The sequence below is a fragment of the Emys orbicularis genome, chromosome 1 (assembly GCF_028017835.1).
Source record: "Emys orbicularis isolate rEmyOrb1 chromosome 1, rEmyOrb1.hap1, whole genome shotgun sequence".
In the NCBI taxonomy this organism is placed as follows: Eukaryota; Metazoa; Chordata; order Testudines; family Emydidae; genus Emys; species Emys orbicularis.
Genome location: NC_088683.1, coordinates 353,837,020 through 353,860,906, shown reverse-complemented (window position 1 = coordinate 353,860,906; position 23,887 = coordinate 353,837,020). Strand labels below are relative to the sequence as shown.

At 45.5% G+C, this 23,887-nt stretch overlaps 2 protein-coding genes across 3 annotated transcripts; one reads left to right on the top strand and one right to left on the bottom strand.

Moving 5' to 3' along the window:
• The first annotated feature begins 2,830 nt into the window (after positions 1 to 2,830).
• Positions 2,831 to 3,223, top strand: THRSP (thyroid hormone responsive). The gene has a single exon (XM_065397719.1). It carries the CDS (start codon positions 2,831 to 2,833, stop codon positions 3,221 to 3,223), a length of 393 nt encoding a protein of 130 aa, XP_065253791.1.
• Positions 3,224 to 12,161: 8,938 nt separating this feature from the next.
• NDUFC2 (NADH:ubiquinone oxidoreductase subunit C2) lies at positions 12,162 to 21,008 on the bottom strand. 2 transcript variants are annotated; one of them, XM_065413984.1, is made up of 4 exons: positions 20,823 to 21,008; positions 17,480 to 17,623; positions 16,907 to 16,970; positions 12,162 to 12,375 (listed from the first exon to the last, which is right to left on the bottom strand). In XM_065413984.1, the coding sequence occupies exons 1-4, from the start codon at positions 20,959 to 20,961 to the stop codon at positions 12,357 to 12,359; spliced, it is 366 nt and encodes a 121-aa protein (XP_065270056.1). In that variant the 5' UTR covers positions 20,962 to 21,008; the 3' UTR covers positions 12,162 to 12,356. The 2 variants fall into 2 exon arrangements, with proteins under 2 accessions (XP_065270056.1, XP_065270062.1); XM_065413990.1 differs by lacking the exon at positions 16,907 to 16,970.
• Between the last annotated feature and the right edge of the window lie 2,879 nt (positions 21,009 to 23,887).

The window sequence follows — 23,887 nt, the reverse complement described above, 5'->3', positions numbered from 1 at the left end:
CTGACAATCAGGATCAGGCCTTAACTTCTGTCAACAGCTGAGTTTTTAAAATGTTGAGGCTTCAGGGACCCCTAGTGGATGGAGTGAGGCCTCATCACCTCTGAGAATTAGACCATTTTTATTTAGGAGCCTAACTAGAGACTATGGGGACAGATTCTCAGCTAGTGTAAATTAACATAGCTCATTGACTTCATGGGAGCAACACCAATTTACATCAGTTAAAGATGTGGCCCTTACCTCAAGTTTGAAAATGTTGGCTAGAGGACAAGCCTGGCTTGGCAAGGAGGAGTGGGTGACTTGGTAGATCTTTGCATTCTTTACCTCTGTCTATATGACTATAAAAAAATAATTATTTATGGGATCTACAACTGGATGGATCCTGTTTTTCCTTTTAAACTGGCATATTTTAAAAATCTATGAGTGCTGGTAGTCCATAAGCCACTTTATTTAAGAATACTGGGCCATATCTTCAGCTGATGTAAATTGGCATATATAGCACCAGTAAAATTGATGGTATTGTGCTGATTTATACCAGCTGAGGATCTGGCCCAGGAAGAGCACGCGTGCTAGGAAATCACAGGGAAGATTGCTTTGAGACGAGCACTGTGCCTTTAAATAACTGAGAAAACCTCAAAAGAATGGATGTAATAAAAAAAAAATTCCAAGAGGATCCTTCCAGGAGATATTTTGGGGACTTGCTGGAGTCATTCATGCTGTAGTTTTGTTATCAGTGAGACCAACCCAATGCACACAATTCGTGCTCATCTGTAAAATTCGTTCTCAGCTTCGGACTACATTTATTAGCCCACTCTTAACACCACAAACAGAAAGGAGTAACTAATGTGTCAAGCAAAAACAGGACACTGGAACACTATTAGTAAAGAAGAGGTTGTCCATTATGAAAAGGATACTCTTCAAATACAGGACACCGTCGAATGCCTCCTAGCACTCCTGTGAAGTGTTGTTGTTCCCAATTCACAGATGGGGAAAATCAAGACAAAGAAATTCAGTGACTTGCCCAAGGAAGCACTGAATCAAGAATAGAGCAGAAGGCTGATGTACTAAACATGACACAACACTTTATTTTCCCTTTGTTTCGGTGGGCTTAATTAATGGAGTCCAGGTGGGGCTCATTTCTCCCATGAATTTGGGAAGGATATTTTCAAGTGGGTTAGCTCCACTGGGCTGCTTCCCTTTCGTCTGCCACTTAAAGATCATTTGGAGGGTTTTTGGATGGCAACATAATCTATTGGCTAAGGCACTGCATTGGGAGTCAGGGGACACTAATTCTATTCCTGGCTCTGACCACAGGCATTTTACCTCTTTGTGCCTCTGTTTCCTTCCCACCCCTCATCTGCCTGCTCTATTTAGACCTCTCTGGTCACTCGGTAACAGACTTAAAAGTGGCAATTTTGCAACAGAAAAGTTTCAAAAACAGACTCCAACGAGAAATTGCTGAACTTGAATTAATATGCAAACTAGATACCATTAACTTAGGCTTGAATAGAGACTGGGAATGGCTGAGTCATTACACAGATTGAATCTATTTCCCCATGTTAGGTATCCTCACACCTCTTGTCAACTGTCTGAAATGGGCCATCTTGATTATCACTACAAAAGGTTTTTTTTCTCCTGCTGATTATAGCTCATCTTAATTAATTAGCCTCTTAGAGTTGATATGGCTACTTCCACCTTTTCATGTTCTGTATGTATATATATCTCCTTATTATATGTTCCATTCTATGCATATGAAGAAGTGGGCTGTAGCCCATGAAAGCTTATGCTCAAATAAATTGTTAGTCTCTAAGGTGCCACAAGTACTCCTGTTCTATTTAGACTGTAACTCTTTAAGGCAGGGATTGTCTGATAGCGTATATTTGTACAGGGGCTAGCATCATAAGGCTCCAATCTCAGGGAGGCCCTCACCACACTACTGTAGTACAATCCACCAAAAAAAAAAAAAAAAAAAGTGTGTCTCTTCAAGCTGGCTAAAAATAAATCCTCTCAACCGGCTGGAAATATGGTTTGCCTGTGTCTGTTCTAACACAGTGAAGTCTAGGGTCACCTGCTAATAGAGATCTTGACTAGATATCATATTATTCTGTCATCTCATTATTTTATTCCCCCTCTCCCACCCTATCTAGACAAACTTCCAACTCTCTCTCGGTCTCAATTTAATAAAATGTATCTGGTTTGCTGATCACTTGTGAGACACATGCTTGTTGAGTCTCTTGTTCTAGATATGCATATGGGTTTCAAGGTTACTCAGCTTGCCAGCAATGGCAGAGTTATGTGCAAACTTAATGAGTTAGGACAAAAGGGGAAATCATTACTCTATGAACAGCTGATGCAAGACGTGAAGGCTGCAGACACCAGCGTTTCCAATTTGGTGGTAGGAAAGGGGGCCGGGAAAACTCTGTTCCAATCAGCAGTTATCTTCATGGCCATTTTCTTATCTGGTCATTGAAAGATAACATGACCTATGAAATTCCTGCTTTAAGGTCAAGTTCTGAAATTTAGTTAAGTATCATTTGGGGTGAGGTCCAGTTTGCAAATACAGACCCAATGCTGACCCTGAACAGATTACTAAGCAGGTTTTGAGACCTGCAGAGGCTCAGTGGTGTGATTAGCTGGAAATAGAGGAGTGTCTTTAGCTGGTATACACACCCCTTCCCTCCACTGTTAAAAGCCACCTGTCCCCTGTGCTCCTTTCACTCTCATCATAACAGCCAAGCAGCTTGAAAGGCTTCAGCACCATCAGCCAGCATCCCTGTTAAGACCTGCAGAAGCCAGCAAGAGTCAGAGCCAGAGAAGCCGTCTGACCACAGCCATGGAAGAGTACTTCTCTGCAATCCGCAAGATGGAACATGCGGTTATGTTTCCCAGCCTCCTCAGAGGCGTCTACATGGAACAACAGGATGACACATCCACTGGTGATTTTGGCAACAGGGACCTGTACGAGTATTACATGCAACTGAAATCCATCAAACTCGCGGTGGAGGGTAGACTGGCGCCTCTAAATGAAAGCAAACACCAAATCACCAGCAGAGAAGAAGTACAAGAGAACGGAGAGGAGGCCGATCTTGAAGGACTGCTTTATCATCACTTTACAGGCTTGTATCGTGTCCTGACCCATCTGACCAGAAAAGCCAATGCCCTGACCAGAAAATACAATGAAATTATAGGACAGATCAACCAGAGTGAAATTACGCTTACCTGGTGAAACAGCCACCAATAACTTCAAAAGGTGAGACCTCAGCCATTATATCTCTGTTGAAGTTTTCTGAGATGCCAAATTGTGTCCACTCCCCTTTCTCCAAAATCTAAGTGATTATCAGTCTAGTTTAACTGATAATTATGTTATCAGCACCTAAAAACAGCAGGACCCACAGGATCAAATCCTAGTGGGGGGATTAATCACTTTCTTCCAAGGTAGTGAAATTGTGCTGTATCCATTTTAACCAAATGGGGGTCTTTTACTTGCATCTTAAAGATAATTTTAAAGAGGGATTTGATTATTTGTTTTACGGCAGACAGTTCACATTGTCCACCAACATTCAGATGAGACCTTAATAACTAAGGTTCTTTCTTTTGCTGTGTGCAGAGACAAGAGAACATAGAACATTTGTAGTAAGACTAGTGTTTTGGCTGAGGATCCTTGGGAGTGCCATAGGTTGGACACCCTATTGGCTATTGTACAGTGCTGCTAGACGTACTGTACTTTGCAGAGTGCTCTGGGGTGAAAGCTGCTCTATAAAGATGACATTAATTTTCTGACATTAGAAAAATACAAGCATTTGAAATTAAGTTTCAAGTTTGAAATTAACTGATCAGTGAAAAGTTCAAATGCTTCCTTCCGTGACAAGCTCCTGGAGGTAGGGACTGTATTTTGTGCGTGTGCACATGTACAGCACTAGCACAAAGATTTTGATTCAGACCTCTAGGCACTCTCACAATATCTGTAGTTAATAGGAACAGAGATATGTTCCAGGGGGAAACCTTATCTCCTGTACTTCTTGTAATAAATGGAGGATTAATGGGGGTTAGTATGGTGCAAAGACTTAAGAAAAACAGTATTTTGTAATTTAAAAAGTTAGGTATGATTCAAGCATTGGAACCTAGAAATGCCCTCCTGTGTTGGCTATTCTGAATGACAATAAATGCAGTATCAAAATCAGTACTTCCTCAAACACATTCATAAAAGAGAACATGTCAAAATTGCTGACTATTTTGTGATTATCCCACAGGACACACTACCATCCCTGTGCTGCATACAGTTGACGTCCTGCGGCAAGTACTGCTGGTGAATTACTTGACTGACACCAAAGATGCTGGCCATCTGATAGCCAATGTTTTGTAATAACCAGAATAAATGTGATCATTCCTTGCTGTAACATGAACTCATTGTCCATCTCAAACACCTCACATGCATGTTAATTTTCAACTACCAGGGCAAAAATCATTGTATTATGCTGCTGCTGTGTGAAGTTTGAAAATCACGGGTAAGATAGAAAGATAATCCTCTTTTCTTACTTGTAACTATACCTTTAAAAGTGGGCTGCTTCCACCCACTACTTGATAATAAAACATCACAAACTGAAATACTCCTCAGGCACATGTAACTCTGTACCTCAAGCATAAAGGCTGTCTGTGAAGGAGACAGGGTTTTCTCAAGGGCTGGTTCAAGGCTGTGGAATGAACTCCCCCAGGAACTAAATACTTCACCAACCTCACCACGTTCCACTCCAAGTATAAAGGTGCAGGTCTTCAATTTGCTTCTCAAGCACCCACAGAGCACAGGGGATGTAACACATTAAATTACTTATTTAAAAACCCACTCAATTTCTCCTTCGAGAGAAGAAGAGGGAAAGAAAAAATGACATGTGATGGATGCTAGTCATGACTTCAAGGGGGCCAGCATTTTACTCATGGGTTTTTTTCCCTCTCCCTACACCAGCGAAGTCATGGGCAGCCAATGATCCAGCCATGGGGGTAGGCTAGCCCCTGGCCCCTCCCCTTCTACCCAAGGCCCTGCCCCTCCCGCCCACAGGAGCCCAGAGCACCCCCACCATGGCTCCCAGGCCCAGAGCACCGGGCAGCAGTGCCCCTAGCCCCAGAGCACCAGACGGCCAGTGGGCTCCAGTGCCAGCTGCCCCAAGTCCCCACGGCAGGCTGGCCAGCCCCAACCCCGGCAGAGCACCGGGAAATGCAGGAGGAGACCTGGGGGCAGAGCATAGGTAGGACCACGCCAGGCTGTGTGGGGAGGCACAGCCCCCCCAGCCTATGATACCCACCACCCATGAGCAAAGGTCAGGTTGTCCAGGAATGAGGCAGGAGGGGACATACTTCAGCTCTTGGGAAGGAAGGTGATGACTGCTTCCAGCAGAAAGCACAGTGCTAGTTGATTCAGATAAGTGTTACTGGCAGATCTACTAGAGGATATTTGTCCATTCTCCTGGGTGCAGGATAAACCTATTGTTCACTAACAGCTTTAGCTGGCTGCTTGTACTTGCACAAAACATACCACGCCAGACAAATGGAATAGTCAAAGGAGGGGAATAAAAATAAGGGGCTTCCATCACTTAACAAAAAGTTATGCCCCCTCCCTTTCCCCTGCCATGTTTTAAACAGAGCCAACGTACGCCTTGCTGATTTCACCATTTGTTACTTGTCAGTTGGTTTGCTTCTATAAACTCCCAAATTACTGTACATTGCACCATATACCCAGGCTTTTGGGTTGTGCAGCATAATTGTCTGATCTCAACACAGCTCTGGGAACGTTGTTTGTTCACTGCTAGGCAGAGGCACAACAATTTTTGTAGATCACATGAAAGAAAGGGGTTCCGCTCTCCCATTAGGTTGTCGCTGCATGGTAGTTATTATACAATAACCCATATTCCTTTTTCCCCAGCATGTTTATACAGTAACTCCTCACTTAAAGTTGTCCTGGTTAACATAGTTACGTTGCTGATCAATTAGAGAACATGCTCGTTTAAAGTTGCGCAATGCTCTCTTATAACGTTGTTTGGCAGCTACCTGCTTTGTCCACTGCTTGCAGGATTCTCTGGAAGAGCAGCCCCTCCTTGTGGGGATTAGAATCAGGGGGGGCTGGCAGCTCCCCCCCCCCCATCAGCTCCCCTAAATTCCCCGTAAGGTATGTGGCTCAGCAGCAGTTCAGCTGTCCCTCCCCCCACTGCCGTGGCTGCTCCTGCCCTGCCCTCTGCCTTGGAGCTGCTCCCAGGAGCTTCCTGCTTGCTGGGGGGGGGGGGGGGGGGAGAGAGGTGCTGATATCAGGATGTCCCCCTGCTCCTGCCCCCCCGCCCCGTACCCCCTTGTGAAGTTATGAGTGTAATATAATATCTCATTGAAAGGTGACAGGGCCAAAAAGAGTTAATTAACTCACAGACTGACCTGGCCCACAGCTGAACTTTAGAGACTGGTTCGGAAGATATGTAAGTGAATAGAGCTTTGAAATGCAATTCTGCATTGTTTGAGATGGAAGGGTAGATGTTTGCTCAGGTCTTGTAATGTAAGCAAACAAGTCTTGTCTATTGCTATAGCTTTGATTCAAAGATCAAAAAAGGAGTAGGGGGAGGGATAGCTCAGTGGTTTGAGCATTGGCCTGCTAATAAACCCAGGGTTGTGAGTTCAATCCTTGAGGGGGCCATTTAGGGATCTGGGGTAAAAATCTGTCTGGGGATTGGTCCTGCTCTGAGCAGGGGGGTTGGACTAGATGACCTCCTGAGGTCCCTTCCAACCCTGATATTCTATGATTTAGGAAGACACTTGAGTGAAATAGTATTATTGTCTATATCTCTTTGAAGGTTGTGGTAACCTGTATCTGAACTGTTTAATGGATAAATTATCCTGTGCTAATTGTCATGATGCTTAGGAGAAGGCCAAAAGGCTGCAGGAAATTGTTTTCTCAGGCCAAAAGGCTGCAGGAAATGTATAAAAACCCTGGGACACAATCCTTCTTCATCTCAGATCTGCTTTGGGTTTCAAGAGGGGGAAACCTTAAACCATAAGGATTGAGATCCCCAGTCACTGACTGGTGTCACCCTGAATATGGGCATTGAACTATGTGGAAGCAGAGCAAGGCCGGACAGGGATCTGAAGGGGATTTCAAATGCAGTCTTTGTTAGCACGAGTCAGGCTAACTGTAATCCCAATAACGCAAGACTTGTAGAAGCGAGGATTGTGTGAGGCAAGTGGGAAAGAACTGTGTGAGAAGTTGTTGCGACCTTGTGTAGATAATATGGAATGTAGACTAGAGTCTAAATACGTGAGAAAAATAAGATATTAGGATGACCTATGTATAAACAAAATGCAGCTGTTGCTCATTATTGTATGTAACAAAAGGTATAAATGCTTGCTGTAATTGTTTACCTGGAGAGAGACCTGCCTAGGAGGGGGAAAACCCTGTGTCCTAGTGCACTCTCTCCCTCTACGCAATTGCTTGCGAATAAAGTATCTGACTTTGCTGCACCCAACCAAAAGAGTGAGAACATTGTTTTTCTCTGACAATTATAACCTATGGACTATATCTAAAAGGACTTTTGGCAACTACAAGCTCATCTCTGCTATATATCTGAACCTCAAGAATTGAATTCAAGTCTGTATGTATATTGATCTTTTAACCAACACTGTCTTTTCTTTTTTAATAAATTTTAGTTTAGTTAATAAGAATTGGCTACAAGCATGTATTTTGGGTAAGATCTAAGTTATAATTGGACCTGGGTATGTGGCTGATCCTTTGGGGTTGGAAGAACCTTTTCTTTTATATGATGATATAAGATTTTCAGAATTTATCATCATATGTTTGACATGTGTGTCTAGATGGAGGCCTGAGGCTGGGTACTTTAAGGGAACTGCATTGTTTGGACTTCTGAGTAACCAGTGAGGTGCAACGGAAGCTGTCTTGTGCTGGCTTGGTAAATGTAAGTATTGGAATATCCACCAGCTTTTGGGGTTTGACTGCCTCCTTCCGTTTGCAGTTCACCCTAATTGAGTGACCTCAGCTGGCTCCCACGGGCAGCATCGTCGCACCCCTCTTCACAAAATGGAGGAGAGGGACAGGGCTCAGGGACAGAACGGAAGGAGCTTGCTAAAAGCTGATGCTTCCTGTCTGATCTGCTTAAAAGGGCAACGTACCTGAAGTGGGGTCAGCATACTTAAAAGGGCAATGCACATCTCTCTCTCTCACTCATGCACGCCCCCCCCAGCACTTTGGAAAGTCAGCACCTGTGCAGCCATGCATGTGCTGTCAGGAGGAGGGAGTGGTGCACTCCAGCTGGATAGCATGAGCTCATCATCATGTTCAGTTTTTGCAGGGAAGCGTTTGCAGCTACTGCCCTGCATCTACTGTGTTTCCTCCCTCAGTCCATGCTGCCTTGTAGAGCGTGAGGCTACATTAACAACAGCGTATTAACCCTTGAGGGCTCAGCCGAGTGCTAGTTCATCATTTAGCAGCAAGGCATTCCCTGGGAAATATTCCACCCTCTGACTCCACCACCTAAACCAGGGGTCTCACACTCAAATGACCACGAGGGCCAGATGAGGACTAGTACATTGGCCCGAGGGCCGCATTACTGACACCTCCCCCCGGCTGCCCTCGGCCCCGCCCCCACTCCACCCCTTCCATAAGGCCCCGCCCCTGCCCCGCCTCTTCCCACCCCTAACCTGCCCCCATTCCAACACCTTCCCCGAAATCCCCACCCCAACTCTGCCCCCAGGGGTCCAGGAGGGGTGTGGGGTGTGGCGGGGGCTCAGGCCAGGAAGTTGGGGTGTGGCGTGCAGGAGGAGTGAGGGATGCAGCAGGGGCTCTGGGGGCTCAGGGCAGGGGGTTGGGGTGCAAGAGGGGTGCGGGGTGCAGCAGGGAGTTCAGGGCAAGGGGTCGGGGTGCAGGGGGCTCAGGGCAGGGGATCAGGGTGCAGGAGGGGTGAAAGGTACGGCAGGGGGTTGGGGTGCAGGAGGGGTGTGGCATGGGGCTCAGGGCAGTGGGTTGGGATGCAGGAGGGGTGCAGGGTGAGGTAGGGAGTTCAGGGCAGGGGGTCGGGGTGCAGGGGGCTCAGGGCAGGGGTCAGGGTGCAGGAGGGGTGCGGCATGGGGCTCAGGGCAGTGGGTTGGGATGCAGCAGGGGTGCAGGGTGCAGCAGGGGGATCAGGGCAGTGGGTTGGGGTGCAGGAGAGGTGTGGGGTGAGGCAGGGAGTTCAGGGCAGGGGGTCGGGGTGCAGGGCAGGGGGTCAGGGTACAGCAGGGGTTCGGGGGGAAGGATCTGGCCCAGCGCGTACCGGGGGCAGGGCAGGCTCCCTGCCTGCCTGCCTGCCTGTCTGCCCTGCCCCCGCGCCGCTCCGGGAAGAGGTTGGAATGTGGGGAAGGGGGGGAGGGGCCAGAGGGACTGTGTGTTGCTGTTGCTTCAGGCACCGCCCCCAGCAGCTCCCATTGGCCGCGGTTCCCCGTTCCCGGCCAATTGGAGCTGCTGGGGGCGGTGCCTGAAGCAACAGCAACACACAGCCCCTCTGCCCCCCCCTTCCAGCCTCTTCCCGGAGCGGCGCAGGGCAGGGCAGGGCAGGGAGCATGCCCTGCCCCCAGTGCACGTCCAGCCGGAGCCGCTCTATGTAAATACTGGGGGAGGGCGGGGGGGCTGCGAGGGTCTTGCAGGCCGCAGAAAATATGTGGCCCACGTGTTTGAGACCCCTGACCTAAACCAAGCTTCACAATCATTCATTGCTGTGTACAATATTAAACTGTTTGTTTAAAATTGTTTAAAACTTATACTGTATATGTCTATAATGTCTTATCTGGCAAAAAAAAATTCCCTGGAACCTAACTCCCCCTGCCCCCATTTACATTAATTCTTATGGGGAAATTGGATTTGCTTAACATTTCACATAAAGTCGCATTTTTCAGGAACATAACTATAACGTTAAGTGAGGAGTTACTGTAATTCAAAATATTCCCCCCTCAAAGTAATGTTTAGAAGGTAGAGAAAATGGACAAAGTATTTTAGTCTCAAAATTTAAAGATCACTTTTAAGCAGAAGCAGTGATGGAGGCAACCTAATTAAGGAAGGTTAATCAAGTCTCTGCCATGTGTCATCTGGAGTTAGGAATGATTATTGACATGCTGCACTGGAGCTAAACAACAAAAGCAGAGGGCATGCTAACTAAACAGAGATCAAATTGTAATGGCTCCGGTAGGCAAGAGGCATTCTAAAGATTAATTTCAGACACTGCAGGAAGCAAATGCAGTGCCTTAGATAAGATTGTTGTATGTTGGGATTCAGTAGCATTGGAGTAATCTAGACCAGATACAATTTGTTAACAGCACATCTCGGGAAACCAATTTGAGAGATTAGTTTACCAAGTGGTGTTCCCACCAAGGTCTGTCCTAGATCAGGCACTATTCAGTATTTTCATTAGCTATGTTGCTGATGGAGTGGACAGTATGCTTATAAAATCTGCAGATGACACCACGTTGCGAAGGGTTACATGTGCTTTGGAAGACAGGATTAGAATTCAAAATGATCTTGATAAAATTGGAGAATGGGTCTGAAATCATTAAGTGGAAATTCAATAAAGACAAGTGCAAAGTACTACACTTAGGAAGGAAAAATGGGGACTAACTGGCTTTGCAGCAATACTGCAGAAAAGGATCTGGGGGTTATAGTGATCACAAATGGAACACGAGTCAACAGTGTGTTGCTGTTGAGAAAAAGGCAAACGTCATTCTGGGTTGTATTAACAGGAAGACTTGGGAGGTAATTGTCCCACTGTACTTGGCACTGGTGAGGTCCAGGTGAGAGCAACAAAAATGATAAGAGGTTTAGAAAACATGACCTATGAGGAAAGGCGGAAAGAATTTGGAATGTTTAGTCTAGAGAAGTGAAGGCAGAAAGGGGACCCGATAACAGTCTTCAGATATGTAGAAGGTTGTTATAAAGAGGATTGTGATCAATTGCTTTCCATGTACAAGGGAAGGACAAGAAGTAATCAGCTTAATTTACAGCAAGGAAGATTTAGGTTAGATATTAAGATAATCGTTCTAATGATTAGGATAGTTAAGCACTGGAACAGGTTACCTAGGGAGGCTACGAAATCCCCATCTCTGGCGGTTTTAGAGAACAGATTAGACAAACACCTGTCATGGATGGTGTAGGTATACTTAATCCTGCTTCAGTGTGAGGAGATGGACTAGAACAGACGACCTCTTGAGGTCCCTTCCAGCCCAACATTTCCAGGATTCTATACAAGGATAAAGAAAAGTTTGAACAGTAACAGCAGCAAAATAAAAGGTTTAAATACAGCAACAAATTCTGCACCAAACAAGGGTCATGAGCTTAAAGCCTGGCCCAAAAGTGATAAACTACAATGTGCGCCAAGGGCATGAGGGAGCAGTTTGCGCAAACTTGGAAAAGCTTATTCATGAGTTAAACTTTAACTAATTTTTCAGACATTTGTCTTGGATCTCAACTCAATAATCAGTGGTGAGCCTGGGTCACACCACCCCATAGGTCAACAAATTTGTTTCAATGTCTAATTTTAGACACATCTGTATTTAGGCATTTAAATAAGTGGCCTGATCTTCAGAGATGCTGAGCCCCTGCAATTCCCACTGAAGTTGAGGAATTGTGGCTACTCAGCATCTCTGGGGAAAAGAAAAAACAACAAACGTTGGTGCCTAGATCTGGATTTGGGGGCCTAACTTTAGGCACCAAAGCTGGTAAATTTGGATCTAAGTAATAATAACAGAGAGAAAACAAGTGGAGAATAGGATCCTAAAGGGGATCACGTATGGATGCCTTGTCAATACTGCATTCTCCCTCAGCCAGTATGGAAACCCTTCCTAGCAAGGCTAACTTTGGCTCTGATCCTGCAATGAGCTCCACATGGGCAAGGCCACAGTGTGACCAAGACGGAAGGAATGCGTTAACAATAACAGAAGGCAGGGATTAAATTCTCTCTCGGGAAGAAGGGGACCTGTATTTTCCTCTACATCAACAGACTAGTAACTGACCTCCACCATTTTCTTTGGTACAGTAGTTCTCATTTTGCAATAGTTAACAAAAGAGGCAACTCAAAATTAACATTTAAATATAATAAAAGAGCTAAATGCATTGCAAAATACTGAGATAAATATTAATAACAAATGGAACACACTAATTATTCATAGTTTTAATTATAAGAATACAGTAAGGGTTGTTTTTGTGTTTTTCAACCAGTGGCATTTGAACAATAACTGACATACAATCTGCTCAAATATATTTGGGAGTGGTCTCACGAAACACGATCTGCTGAACAAGTCTGTAGTTCTTGAGAAGTTTTCAGCGAATTGGATGGAAGTCCTCCAGAACTTCAGCTAGGGTTTTCTTCTCTACAAAAGGTAATCAAGTACAATTAGGAAAGCTTATTCAGCATTTAAAGATGGTTTGTTTCTGATCAATAATCAGTAAGTCAGAACATTTGCTATAGGCCAGATCCAAAGCCATCTGAAGTCAATGGGATCCTGTCTTTTATTAACTCCAGTGGGTTTTGGATCAGGCTCTATTACAATAGCACTTTGCTTCACAAACTAAACATTTCTCTCTCCCCTTCCCAGTGAAGGTTTAATAGCAGAGCCCTGTAAAGAGGTCTCATTATCAAGAACTTCATTACTTCTACAGAATGTTTACTGGCACATAATGGAAAATCATAACTAAACGCCACTTAACCAAATATATTGTGCTAGGCAGTAAACTTGAGTCCCCCTCCCTGTCATCATACACCTCTACCCCGATATAACGCGACCTGATATAACACGAATTCTGATATAACGCAGTAAAGCAGTGCTCCGGGGGGGCGGGGCTGCACACTCCGGCGGATCAAAGCAAGTTTGATATAACGCGGTTTCACCTATAATGCGGTAAGATTTTATGGCTCCCGAGGACAGCGTTATATCGAGGTAGAGGTGTATTTGTTTGTTTACTTGCTAATTTTCTAAAATTTCAGTCACAATGGCTCTCTCAGGCAATGCTAGTTAGCAAGAATCTATTGTACTATGGAGCCATAATGTTTCTACTAATGCTTATTTCACCTGGAATGTTAGTCCACTTGAACATTCACTAAACTAGTTTGTCGATACAGTGACTTTTGCAATCAAGGTAAATTGAGGATTACTGCTCCTGGCCTAACGAAGAATGTTGCAATGAGTTCAATGGACTCTGAATCAGGCTTTTAATGCCCAGAGTTTGGGGAGGAAGTAATCAGGCTAAACTCCACTTAATATCTGATTCCGTTTGGAAATGAAGAAACCTTCTGAAGAGGCAGTTTTCCCCTCTGCCTGACTGGCAGGTTTTGGTGAACTTGGCTAGCAGAAGATGGGGTTGTGGGAAGGGAAATAAAACTATGGCAAAAGGTATGTCTTGAAAAAGTTATAGGAGGAGTTAAAACACCCCGATCCCCTCCATGACCCTTCAGAAAGGAGAAAACTCAAAATAGGTCTGTCACTAGCTTGATGCCTTTTACTTTTGTCAGACACACACAATGGAATCCTAGTGACTGATCAAGAGCTAAGTTTCCATTCTTGCAAACAAATGTCACCTGTAATGAGTGCACACTAAGCCTAAATCAGAGAGAAGTAGTCTATGGTTCACTATGTTAGTCTAAGTACAATTTCCAGCCTGCCTCTGAAGGGATCACAGTAGGTTCATTAGCCATTTTTCATCAGTTTCTGAAAAGAATGGTCACAGTTGCACACTAACCGCCCTTCTTTCCTACCTCTATGCCAACAGTTTTAGACTGCATGAGGAGACAATATTCCAGAACTATTAAAATTATAGCAATGGCACAAAGTTGAAGCCATAGGACGATCAAGATGCTAAAGGAGTACTTGAGGGGGATAAGGCTATTGTGGAGAAACTAAATGAATTCTTTGCATTGGTCTTCACGGCTGAGGATGTGAAGGAGAATCCTCAACCAGAGCCATTCTTTTTTAGGTGACAAATCTGAGGAACTGAGAGATTGAGATGTCAGAGGAGATTTTGGAACAAATTGATAAATTAAAAAGTCATCAGGACCAGATGGTATTCACCCAAGAGTTCTGAAGGACCTCAAATGTGAAATTGCAGAACTACTAACTGTAGTCTGTAACCTATCATTTAAATCAGCTTCTGCACCAAATGACTGGAGGATAGCTAAAGTGACGCCAATTTTTTAAAAAAGGCTCCAGAGGCAATTCCGGCAATTACAGGCCAATAAGCCTAACTTCGGTACTAGGCAAATTGGTTGACACTATAGCAAAGAACAGAATTATCAGACACAGAGGAATACGATTTGTTGGGAAAGAGTCAACATGGTTTTTGTAAAAGGAAATCATGCCTCACCAATCTACTAGAATTCTTTGAGGGGGTCAACAAGCATGTGAACAAGGGGGATCCAGTGGATATAGTGTACTTAGATTTTCAGAAATCCTTTGACAAGGTCCCTCAACAAAGGCTTTTAAGCAAAGTAATCTGTCATGGGATAAGAGGGAAGGTCCTCTCATGGATCGGTAACTGGTTAAAAGATCAGAAACAAAGGGTAGGAATAAATGGTCAGTTTTTGAATGGAGAGAGATAAATAGTGGTGCCCCCAGAGATCTGTATTGGGACAAGTGCTGTTCAATATACTCATAAATGACCTGAAAAAGGGGGTAAAGTGTGTAGGAGCAGGATTTTATAATTGTACTATGAGAATTAATGTATGATTTGATTTGATCCTCTCAGCCACCCTTTTTGAATAGCAGAAAGGAATGATAGACCAGAACAATCCTTAAGACTGATTATGGTCACCCTTTTGTTTTAGGATAAGTTATAATGTCTACTATGGTTTCCTATATATATTACAAATTAGGCACTCTAGTTAAATATACATTTCTTTGTTTCAAGGTTTAGAAAGTAAGAGACACAATACAAGATCCTGTCTATGTAGAGGAACGTTGAAGGCCTGGGTCCCAATGTAAATTGTTTTGATAAGATGATTTAGGAAGGCTTAATTTACAATGCCTTTTCTTGCTCAACATAAAAACTGCTGTATACCTTTAACCGTAAAAGACTGTTTGTGTGAATGAGGAATGTATGCATCAGGAAAAGATAAGGTGTGAAGGCCATTGTTGTAGCCAAACGGTCAAGGAAGGAGTGAAGAGACTTAAATGACATCAGAAATCATCAACGCGCATCCATAATGAAGGGCAGATTGACGACCCTGAGGTGAAGGCTGGCACCCCTAAGGACAATTGATTAAATCGAAACAAAGGACAGGATGACCCTCTCGGAGGTGTACTGGAATGTTTACATCAAAAGATACACCAATTAAGAAGTAACCCAATCACAAACTGACACAGCAAAATCCATAGACTTCAACAGAGAAAAAAGACTAAGAACAGGGTGCTCTGCCATGGGGCTTTGGGTTCATCTTGCCACACTCCAGGAGCATCGGATCGCGACCGACAGAGCCCGGCTCCCCTCTGCGACCAATCTGGCTGGCCACTAGATTGATCCAGACTCTGGACTGGTAACTGTAAATATCAACTGGCAGGACTCTGTGTGTGTGTGTGTATACGTGTGTGTGTGTATATGACTGAAAAGCATATGCTAACTGCTGTATTCTCAATAAATGCGGCGTTTTTGCCTTCTCCTCTATAAAAGATCCCGTGTGCTTTGTATAGCATAACGGGTGAGGTGGCAAAATTTGCAGATGATACAAAACTACTCAAGATAGTTAAGTCCCATGCAGACTGTGAACAGTTGCAAAGGGATCTTTCAAAACTGGGTGACTGGGCAACAAAATGGCAGATAGAACAGGAGTACTTGTGGCACCTTAGAGACTAACAAATTTATTAGAGCATAAGCTTTCGTGGGCTACAGCCCACTTCTTCGGATGCGTAAAATGGCAGATGAAATTCAATGTTGATAAATAGAAAGTAATGCACATTGGAAAACATAAATCCAACTATACATATAAAATGATGGGGTCTAAATTAGCTGTTACGACTCAAGAAAGAGATCTTGGAATCATTGTGGATAGTTCTCTGAAAACATCCACTCAATATGCAGCGGCAGTCAAAAAAAAGCTAACAATCATTAGGGAAGGGATGGATAATATGACAGAAAATATCATATTGCCTCTATATAAATCCATGGTACGCCCACAGCTTGAATACTGCATGCAGATCTGGTCACCCCATCTCAAAAAAAAAGATATTGGAATTGGAAAAGGTACAGAAAAGGGCAACAAAAATGATTAGGGGTATGGAACGGCTGCCATATGAGGAGAGATTAATAAGACTGGGACTTTTCAGCTTGGAAAAGACTAAGGGGGAATATGATAGAGGTCTATAAAATCTGTTTGCCAGAAGTTGCGAATGAGCGACAGGGGATGGATCACTTGATGATTACCTGTTCTGTTCATTTCCTCTGAAGCACCTGGCATTGGCCACTGTCAGAAGACAGGATACTAAGCTACATGGACCTTTGGTCTGACCCAATATGGCCATTCTTATGTTCATGTGACAAAGAACAGATTAGCTGGGCTGTCATAGTGATCAGCAATCACAGTTCAGAAAATTGAATTTCAGGAATCATGGGGGTACAAAAAATTGGCCAAAGGATGCTGTTGATGCAAACACTGCAGTTCATGGAGATTTAAGTTGAAGTGTGACTCTGTAAGAAGGCCTTCTGGAAGGGGGGCAGGGTCCATGATCATTCTCTCAATTATTCTAGAACAAAATATACAAAGTCATTTCCCCCTACCTAGTTCCCAGCTGTCAAAGTGGATCGGAAAAACAAGTTGGGTTTGGTCTGCCTCATGTCATCATCACTAGAGCTCTAGTGGGAATTTAACAGACAGCTCCTACTGGTATCAAATAAGATCAGAGAATCTAGTAAAACCTTTGAAGCCATGGAACAGCCTCCAGAGGAGGTGGTAGAAGCCGACCAAATGGGATGTTTAAACCTAGAAACACAAGGGACAACACATATTGTAGAGAACAGCCCCACAATGGATAACCTACTATCATTTAGATTGTAAGCTGTTTGGGTCACGGGCCATCTCTCACCTTAAGTTAGCAAAGTGCCTAGTACAGGAGGGCCCCAGTCTTGGTTACCAAAATTCAAAAAATAATAAACTAGGTCTCTGACATTTCTAACATCTATCATTCAGTTTGCTCCTCCATAGCTATATTTCCTCTGCAGTGCTGACTATTAAAAACTTATTTCCTCAGTGAAGTAAATGGAAACAACAGAAAACCACCAAGGCAGCAGATCTGTTGAGTAAGAAAGGTCCATTTCTCTATCATAACTTTCCTGACTTTCTATATCACTTTAAATTGTGACTCAGTCACAGAGGTGATACTAGCCAGTTGTGGCCTATTATGAAAGATTGGATTCTGACTTTGGCATACCAGAATTTATCACTTATTAACTAGTTTGCAAGGTCTTTCTTAAAACAGCAACTCAGTATACCTTTTTCCTTAAAATCTTCCGGATGTTGCCTAATGTATTCCATCAGTTCTCTGTCCAGTTTAGCATGAATATAGTCTGCACGTTTACTCAAATAATATCCAACACACCAGCCCACAGTGGCATACAGGACCTGACGGTGTACTCCTGCAATGTGGAAAAATTCCAGAGAAAGTGATAAGTAAAGTTATAGATATCATTGCTACACATGGAAGTTAGGATTTTTCTTTCCCCCTACTTTCAACATGCGTTTGTTAAAAATTCAGACCCACAAAAATAGCAGCCTTACTCTCATCGGTACTAGGGATGCATTCTGAAGGTATCAGCCTTCAACATGAAGGCTGCAACAGTCACTATGTTTAAGATCCCAACTTCGACAAAAGCCACCCAGATTGCTGAATATTTATTACAGGTGACTTCGCACAATCTGATTTTATTATTATTGGAGCCATGATCTGGAGATTAGTAACTCAGATATAGGAAGAATCCCCAGGAAAAAGATGAATGATTACTTGGGCTATCAGGATATTGATGGAAATAGATGCCTAACTAGGATTAGGACAATGCTTGCTCACATGCACAGAACTGATCACCAGGAATGGGGGCAGAGGGAAGGAATTTTCCCAGGTACCATCAGGGACTGGGCAGTGGACATGATGGTGTTACACCTTCATCCGAAACATCGGAGCAAGAATCCTCAGTCAAGATCAGATAGACATACACCTAGATCCCTGGGACTATAGAGGAGGAAGTCTTGACGGGCTCTGAGTCTGATCATATTCATCTTCCATAATAGAACCAGGGGTACATGATACAGATGAGACTGCCACTATCAAATGTTCAGGATAAGCCAAGTGGAAAACGGAAAGATTCCCATCAGAGTCCACACCTGTCAGATGACACTAGCTGTCTAGAGGAAAAGCCCCTCACAGGAAATAAGGAAAGATAGAGGCATCATTGGTAAGAGTCCCACATCTGCCTTCTAGGCCCAGGGGCACTGTCAGGACTGGGGGTGTATGGGGGGGATTAGATACCTCAATGAGGTGTAGATTCACCCCATCACAGGCACCGGCTTCCTCGAGGCCCCGGGGGTGCTCAACCCCCCAGCTCCGCTCCAGGCCCCACCCCCACCTGACTCCTTCCTCCTAGTCCCCACTTCCGCCCCTTCCCACTCCTGCTCCGCTCAAGGCCCCGCCCCCACCCGACTCCTTCCTCCAAGTCCCCATCCCTGCCCTGCCTCTTCCCACCCCTGCTCTGCCCCAGGCCCTACCCCACCTCCCTTCTCCCAACCCCACCCCGCCTCTTCCCACCCAGTTCTGCCCCCTCCCCTGAGCACACCCCATCCCCGCTGTGATGCTCTGTACCTCAGGGGTACACCCAGCACCCCCATGTCCATCCTTGTAAAATGATTTGTGTGGTATCCAATGCAAAGTTTGTCATGTTGGGTGTTTTCGGAAGGCTCATGATGCACTGAGCATTGTTGTTATAGTGATGTTATAGTAATTGTTACAGTAACTTTATAGGTTATAATTTCACGTATATAGTTATGAGGCTGAAAATGTATCCTCATGGCTTAAAATGAGCCCAGGCAAAAAACTCTCCAAGAGCAGAAAGGAAGTTCACAACTCATCAGGGCAGGTATGAAACAAATCCAGCCCAGCCTCACAGGAACAAAGGACACTGGCCCAGGCAGCAACAAAAGAATCTGTTTGAGTGACTCACCCCCCTTCCTTTGGTCAGTTTGGGACTGCGATGAGGTAATGCTTACCTGACTCTGAAGGGCGAGGGCAAAGCCAAGAGGGAAGAAAGGACATGATAAAAGGGAGACACGTTTGCCAAGCTCTTCCTCTCTCTTCCACCTACATCTACAGACACACCAAGTGACTGAAGCGCTGATCAAAGGGGAGAGCCTGGCTGAAGAGCAACCAGCCAGCCTGTGGTGAGAAGCATCTAAGTTTGTAAGGGCATTGAAAGTGTAAAGATCAGCTTAGAATGTGTTTTTCTTTTATTTCATTTGACCAAATCTGACTTGTTATGCTTTGACTTATAATCACTTAAAATTTATCTTTGTAGTTAATAAAGATGTTTGTTTAATCTACCTGAAGCAGTGCATTTGGTTTGAAGTGTGATAGAGACTCCCCTTGGGATAACAAGCCTGGTACATATCAATTTCTTTGTTAAATTGATGAACTCATATAAGCTTGCGGAGTCCAGCGGGCATAACTGGGCACTGCAAGATGGAGGTTCCTAGGGTTCTGTCTGGGACCAGAGACATTGGCTAGTGTCATTCGGTTCCACAATCCAAGGAGCAGCTTACATGCCAGAGGCTGTGCATGAACAGCCCAGGAGTGGGGGTTCTCACAACAGTGCAGGGTAAGGCTGGCTCACAAAGTCAAAGATTGGAGTGTCCTAGCAGATCACCGGTCCAGATAACACAAGAGAAGAACATCACACCCGCTCCTCCCCCTCCCCCTCTGTGCCTCCTGCAAGCCGTGGAACAGCTGATTGACGTGGGCAGGAGGTGCTGGGAGGGAGGGGGAGAGGAGTTGGCTGCCAGTGGGTGCTAAGCACCCACTAATTTTTTTCTGTGGGTGCTCCAGCCTTGGAAATTCTTTAGGGCAGGCGCAATCTTCTTGTTGTGTGTTTGTACCATGCCTTGCACAATGGAACCCTGGCGCACAACTGGGGCTCCTAGGCCCTACCACAATAAATAAAATCATAATAAATCCCTTCTTCCACCAGGAGCTATTCACTGGTCCCTCCTAGGTCACTGCCTACAGAATCCCCTATCACACACACAATCCCCACCAGCTCACCCACCTACTGCCTCCCAGACAGTCTCTCCTAAAGCCCAACATCTGTTAGTCTTTAAGGTGCCACCAGACTCCTTGTTGTTTTTCTAAAGCCCAACAGGCAACCTCAGTCCTGTCCCACCCCCCAGGCAGCCTCCCTCCAGTCCCCCCTCCAAGAGCCTCCCACCTGCCCCTCCCTCCAACAGCCTCACAGCCCCCGAGCCAGCCTCCCTCCTGCCCCTCCCTCCAACAGCCTCACACCCCCCCCAGCCCCCTCCTACCCCTTCCTCCAAGAGCCTCCCACCTGCCCCCCCTCCAACAGCCTCATAGCCCCCCCAGCCAGCCAGCCTCCCTCCAACAGCCCCCCCAGCCACCCTCCTACCTCTCCCTCCTAGAGCCTCCCACCTGCCCCTTCCTCCAACAGGCTCTCAGCCCGCCCCCCGCAGCCTCCCTCCTGCCTCTCCCTCCAACAGGCTCCCAGCCCCCCCCCCGTCCGAGTTCCGGCCCCACCGCAGGCCCCGTTCGCCAGCTCCCCGCTGCCCCCCGCCCCTCACCAGCTCGTACGACCGGGCGCCGGTTGAAGGCGTTGTCCAGGAGCGCCGAGGCCCAGCCCACCAGGCCCAGCCACACCGAGTTCTTGTTCACGATGCGGGGCGGCGGGAGCCCCCGCGACTCGTCGGGCAAGAACACCATGGTGCCCGGACCGCGCACAGCGACGCACCCGGCCCCACCAGCTCAAGGGCAACAGCCGGTACCGCCCCCGATAGCGCCCCGCCAGCTCGCGGCAGCCGGGACACCAAGGTTCCGGCGCTCTTACCGTCCCCCACCCAGAGTGGTGTGCAGTGGAAGGGAGGAAGTGGGGTCCGCTAGGATGGGTCCTCGTTTGGGGCCCCATTGCGGGGGAGGGTGTTTCTAAGTCCCCGAGATTTACTACGTGAATCTTCAAACCGCGAGTACCCCGACCAGAAACATCCCCCTCCGATCGCCTTAGTGGTTCAAGCAGTGTCCAGATCGCAGCTGGTTCAGCAGAAATCCAGTCACGGCTTGCTAGATGCCCCACCCCGCTGAAACAGAAGAGGGCGCAGACCAGACACATTTTAGCTGAATCCCCTACTCCAAAGCGTGGGGATTCAGCTAAACTACAGAATAACCCCTACAGGCCGTGCTCAAATTTCTGAATTCAACCCCCCCTTTCGTATGACATCAACTTTACAGTTCTTGTCCTTTTCTGAGCTATTTCTGGCCCAACAACTCTTTAATGATCAGTATTAACTATTTGAGTCATTGGGCCAGAGAATGACTCTGTAGCCTGGTGATTAGGGTACACAGGTAGGAGGAGACCCAAGATCCAGAGCCTCTGCTTCACTGACTATGTATCCACAATGGAACAGCTTCATCAGAAGCCTGAAGGACCCTGGATCGGAATATCCCATAGCTCAGTAATTAGAACATAGAATATCAGGGTTGGAAGGGGCCTCAGGAGGTCATCTAGTCCAACCCGCTGCTCAAAGCAGGACCTAATCCCAACTAAATCATCCCAGCCAGGGCTTTGTCAAGCCTGACCTTAAAAACCTCTAAAGAAGGAGATTCCACCACCTCCCTAGGTAACCCATTCCAGTGCTTCACCACCCTCCTAGTAAAAAAGTTTTTCCTAATATCCAATCTAAACCTCCCCCACTGCAACTTGAGACCATTACTCCTTGTTCTGTCATCTGGAACCACTGAGAACAGTCTAGATCCATCCTCTTTGGAACCCCCTTTCAGGTAGTTGAAAGCAGCTATCAAATCCCCCCTCATTCTTCTCTTCTGCAGACTAAACAATCCCAGTTCCCTCAGCCTCTCCTCATAACTCATGTGCTCCAGCCCCCTAATCATTTGTGTTGCCCTCCACTGGACTCTTTCCAATTTTTCCACATCCTTCTTGTAGTGCGGGGCCCAAAACTGGACACAGTACTCCAGGTGAGGCCTCACCAATGTCCAATAGAGGGGAACGATCATGTCCCTCGATCTGCTGGCACTGCCCCTACTTAGCATTTTGGGCTGTATGTTAGCCTTCTTGGCAACAAGGGCACACTGTTGACTCATATCCAGCTTCTCGTCCACTGTAACCCCTAGGTCCTTTTCTGCAGAACTGCTGCCTAGCCACTCGGTCCCTAATCTGTAACAGTGAATGGGATTCTTCCATCCTAAGTGCAGGACTCTGCACTTGTCCTTGAAGGATAGGAGATCCCTGTTCAAATCCTTTCCCCCCCTCCTGCCGTGGGGGAAATTGAACCTCACTCTCCCACATCCCAAGTGAGTGCTGTAACCACTGAGCAAGAAGAAGTTATAAGGCAGGCACCTCCACTTCCAGCCATTTTGTGTGGTATGCAACCCATGTTTAACTCATTATCACAAGAAATGACATAGGGGATTAAACCACCGGACTGCAGAAGAAATTGCTAGTTGCTTGTGAGTTGCTAGCAGAGTTAGGCACATCCCTGCAACCTGGATGAAGGAACCAGTCTTGGGATTTAAGGGACATACAGCTATTAACAGCACCTCCCATTGGCTAGTTTAGGCAGCTCCCCACCTACCGTGGTAGCTTCTGTGGTTCACATACCGCTCTTCCCCCCATGCATTGTTTCCGGAGCCTAGACACCTAACTCAGGCCTTATCACAATGCTAGTCCTGTGATTTTTTTCTAGGCACCTATCAGGTGTTGTGACAATGAGCATCACAAAGCCTACATCCTTTTGGGAATCTAACCTTAAGTGTTAAACGCACTTCAAGACCTATATATAAAACAGTGAAGTATTTATTCTCTCATCATATATGAAGAGGTCTGTGCTACTAGTGACTGCTCTGATGTCCTTTATAAAAAAAACAAACAAAAACCCAACACATTTTTAGCACTCAAATAGTGACAGCTGAAAACAGAACATCACCTTTACTTACCACATCAACTACTAATTTAGGTTTCTACATTCCACTCTAAATAAGGGCCGGAGTCCTCTTTCAGGCTAATTGATGAACTAGAAGTCTGTTTGCAAATCCCCAAATCAGGGATTGGGGGATTACAAAGTTTGGTGCAGGGGGACTCTGGTATCTGGTACTAAGATTAGGGTATTTTAGGGAAGGAATCATCTCCTTCCAAGTAGTGAGGGCAAGCATCATGAGTTAAAAAAAAAAAAAAAAAAAAAAAAAAAGTGTTTGGCACAGTCCATCACCTGTGTAACTAGTTTACATACTAGCATCTTCAAGGATGTGAACATATCAGGTTAGATGAACCTGTGCTCTACTATTGCAGAACCACCAGACATCAGTACACTGCCCTAAAGAAAAGGCATTTATGGAGACATTCACATTGTGTGGATACACCTAATCCCATATCTAACATTTTTAAAATTTTCTTTTTTATTTTGTAACAAGTCATGCGAAATCATGCAACAGCAATAAAGAAACCCAATATTCCCAACAGCATGTTCCTTGTACTTTTATTGGGATTATGACAACTCTGTGACAGAAGAATTGGCTATCATTTGGTAGCTATCATTCTCCAAGATGGTTAAGGATAGCCAGAATGCAGGAAGTTACTTGGGAGGTAGGGGGATAAAATGGAGAAAACCAGTGCAGCAAA

Excerpts from the sequence above, each read along its gene's own strand:
- THRSP (XM_065397719.1), top strand. The coding sequence starts at position 2,831 with ATGGAAGAGTACTTCTCTGCAATCCGCAAGATGGAACATGCGGTTATG.
- NDUFC2 (XM_065413984.1), bottom strand. The coding sequence starts at position 20,961 with ATGGTGTTCTTGCCCGACGAGTCGCGGGGGCTCCCGCCGCCCCGCATC. Across the intron at positions 17,624-20,822 it reads GCGCCCGGTCGTACGAGCTG|GAGTACACCGTCAGGTCCTG; the intron begins GTGAGGGGCGGG and ends TCCACATTGCAG. Across the intron at positions 16,971-17,479 it reads GGAAGATTTTAAGGAAAAAG|GTTTAAACATCCCATTTGGT; the intron begins GTATACTGAGTT and ends TTGTGTTTCTAG.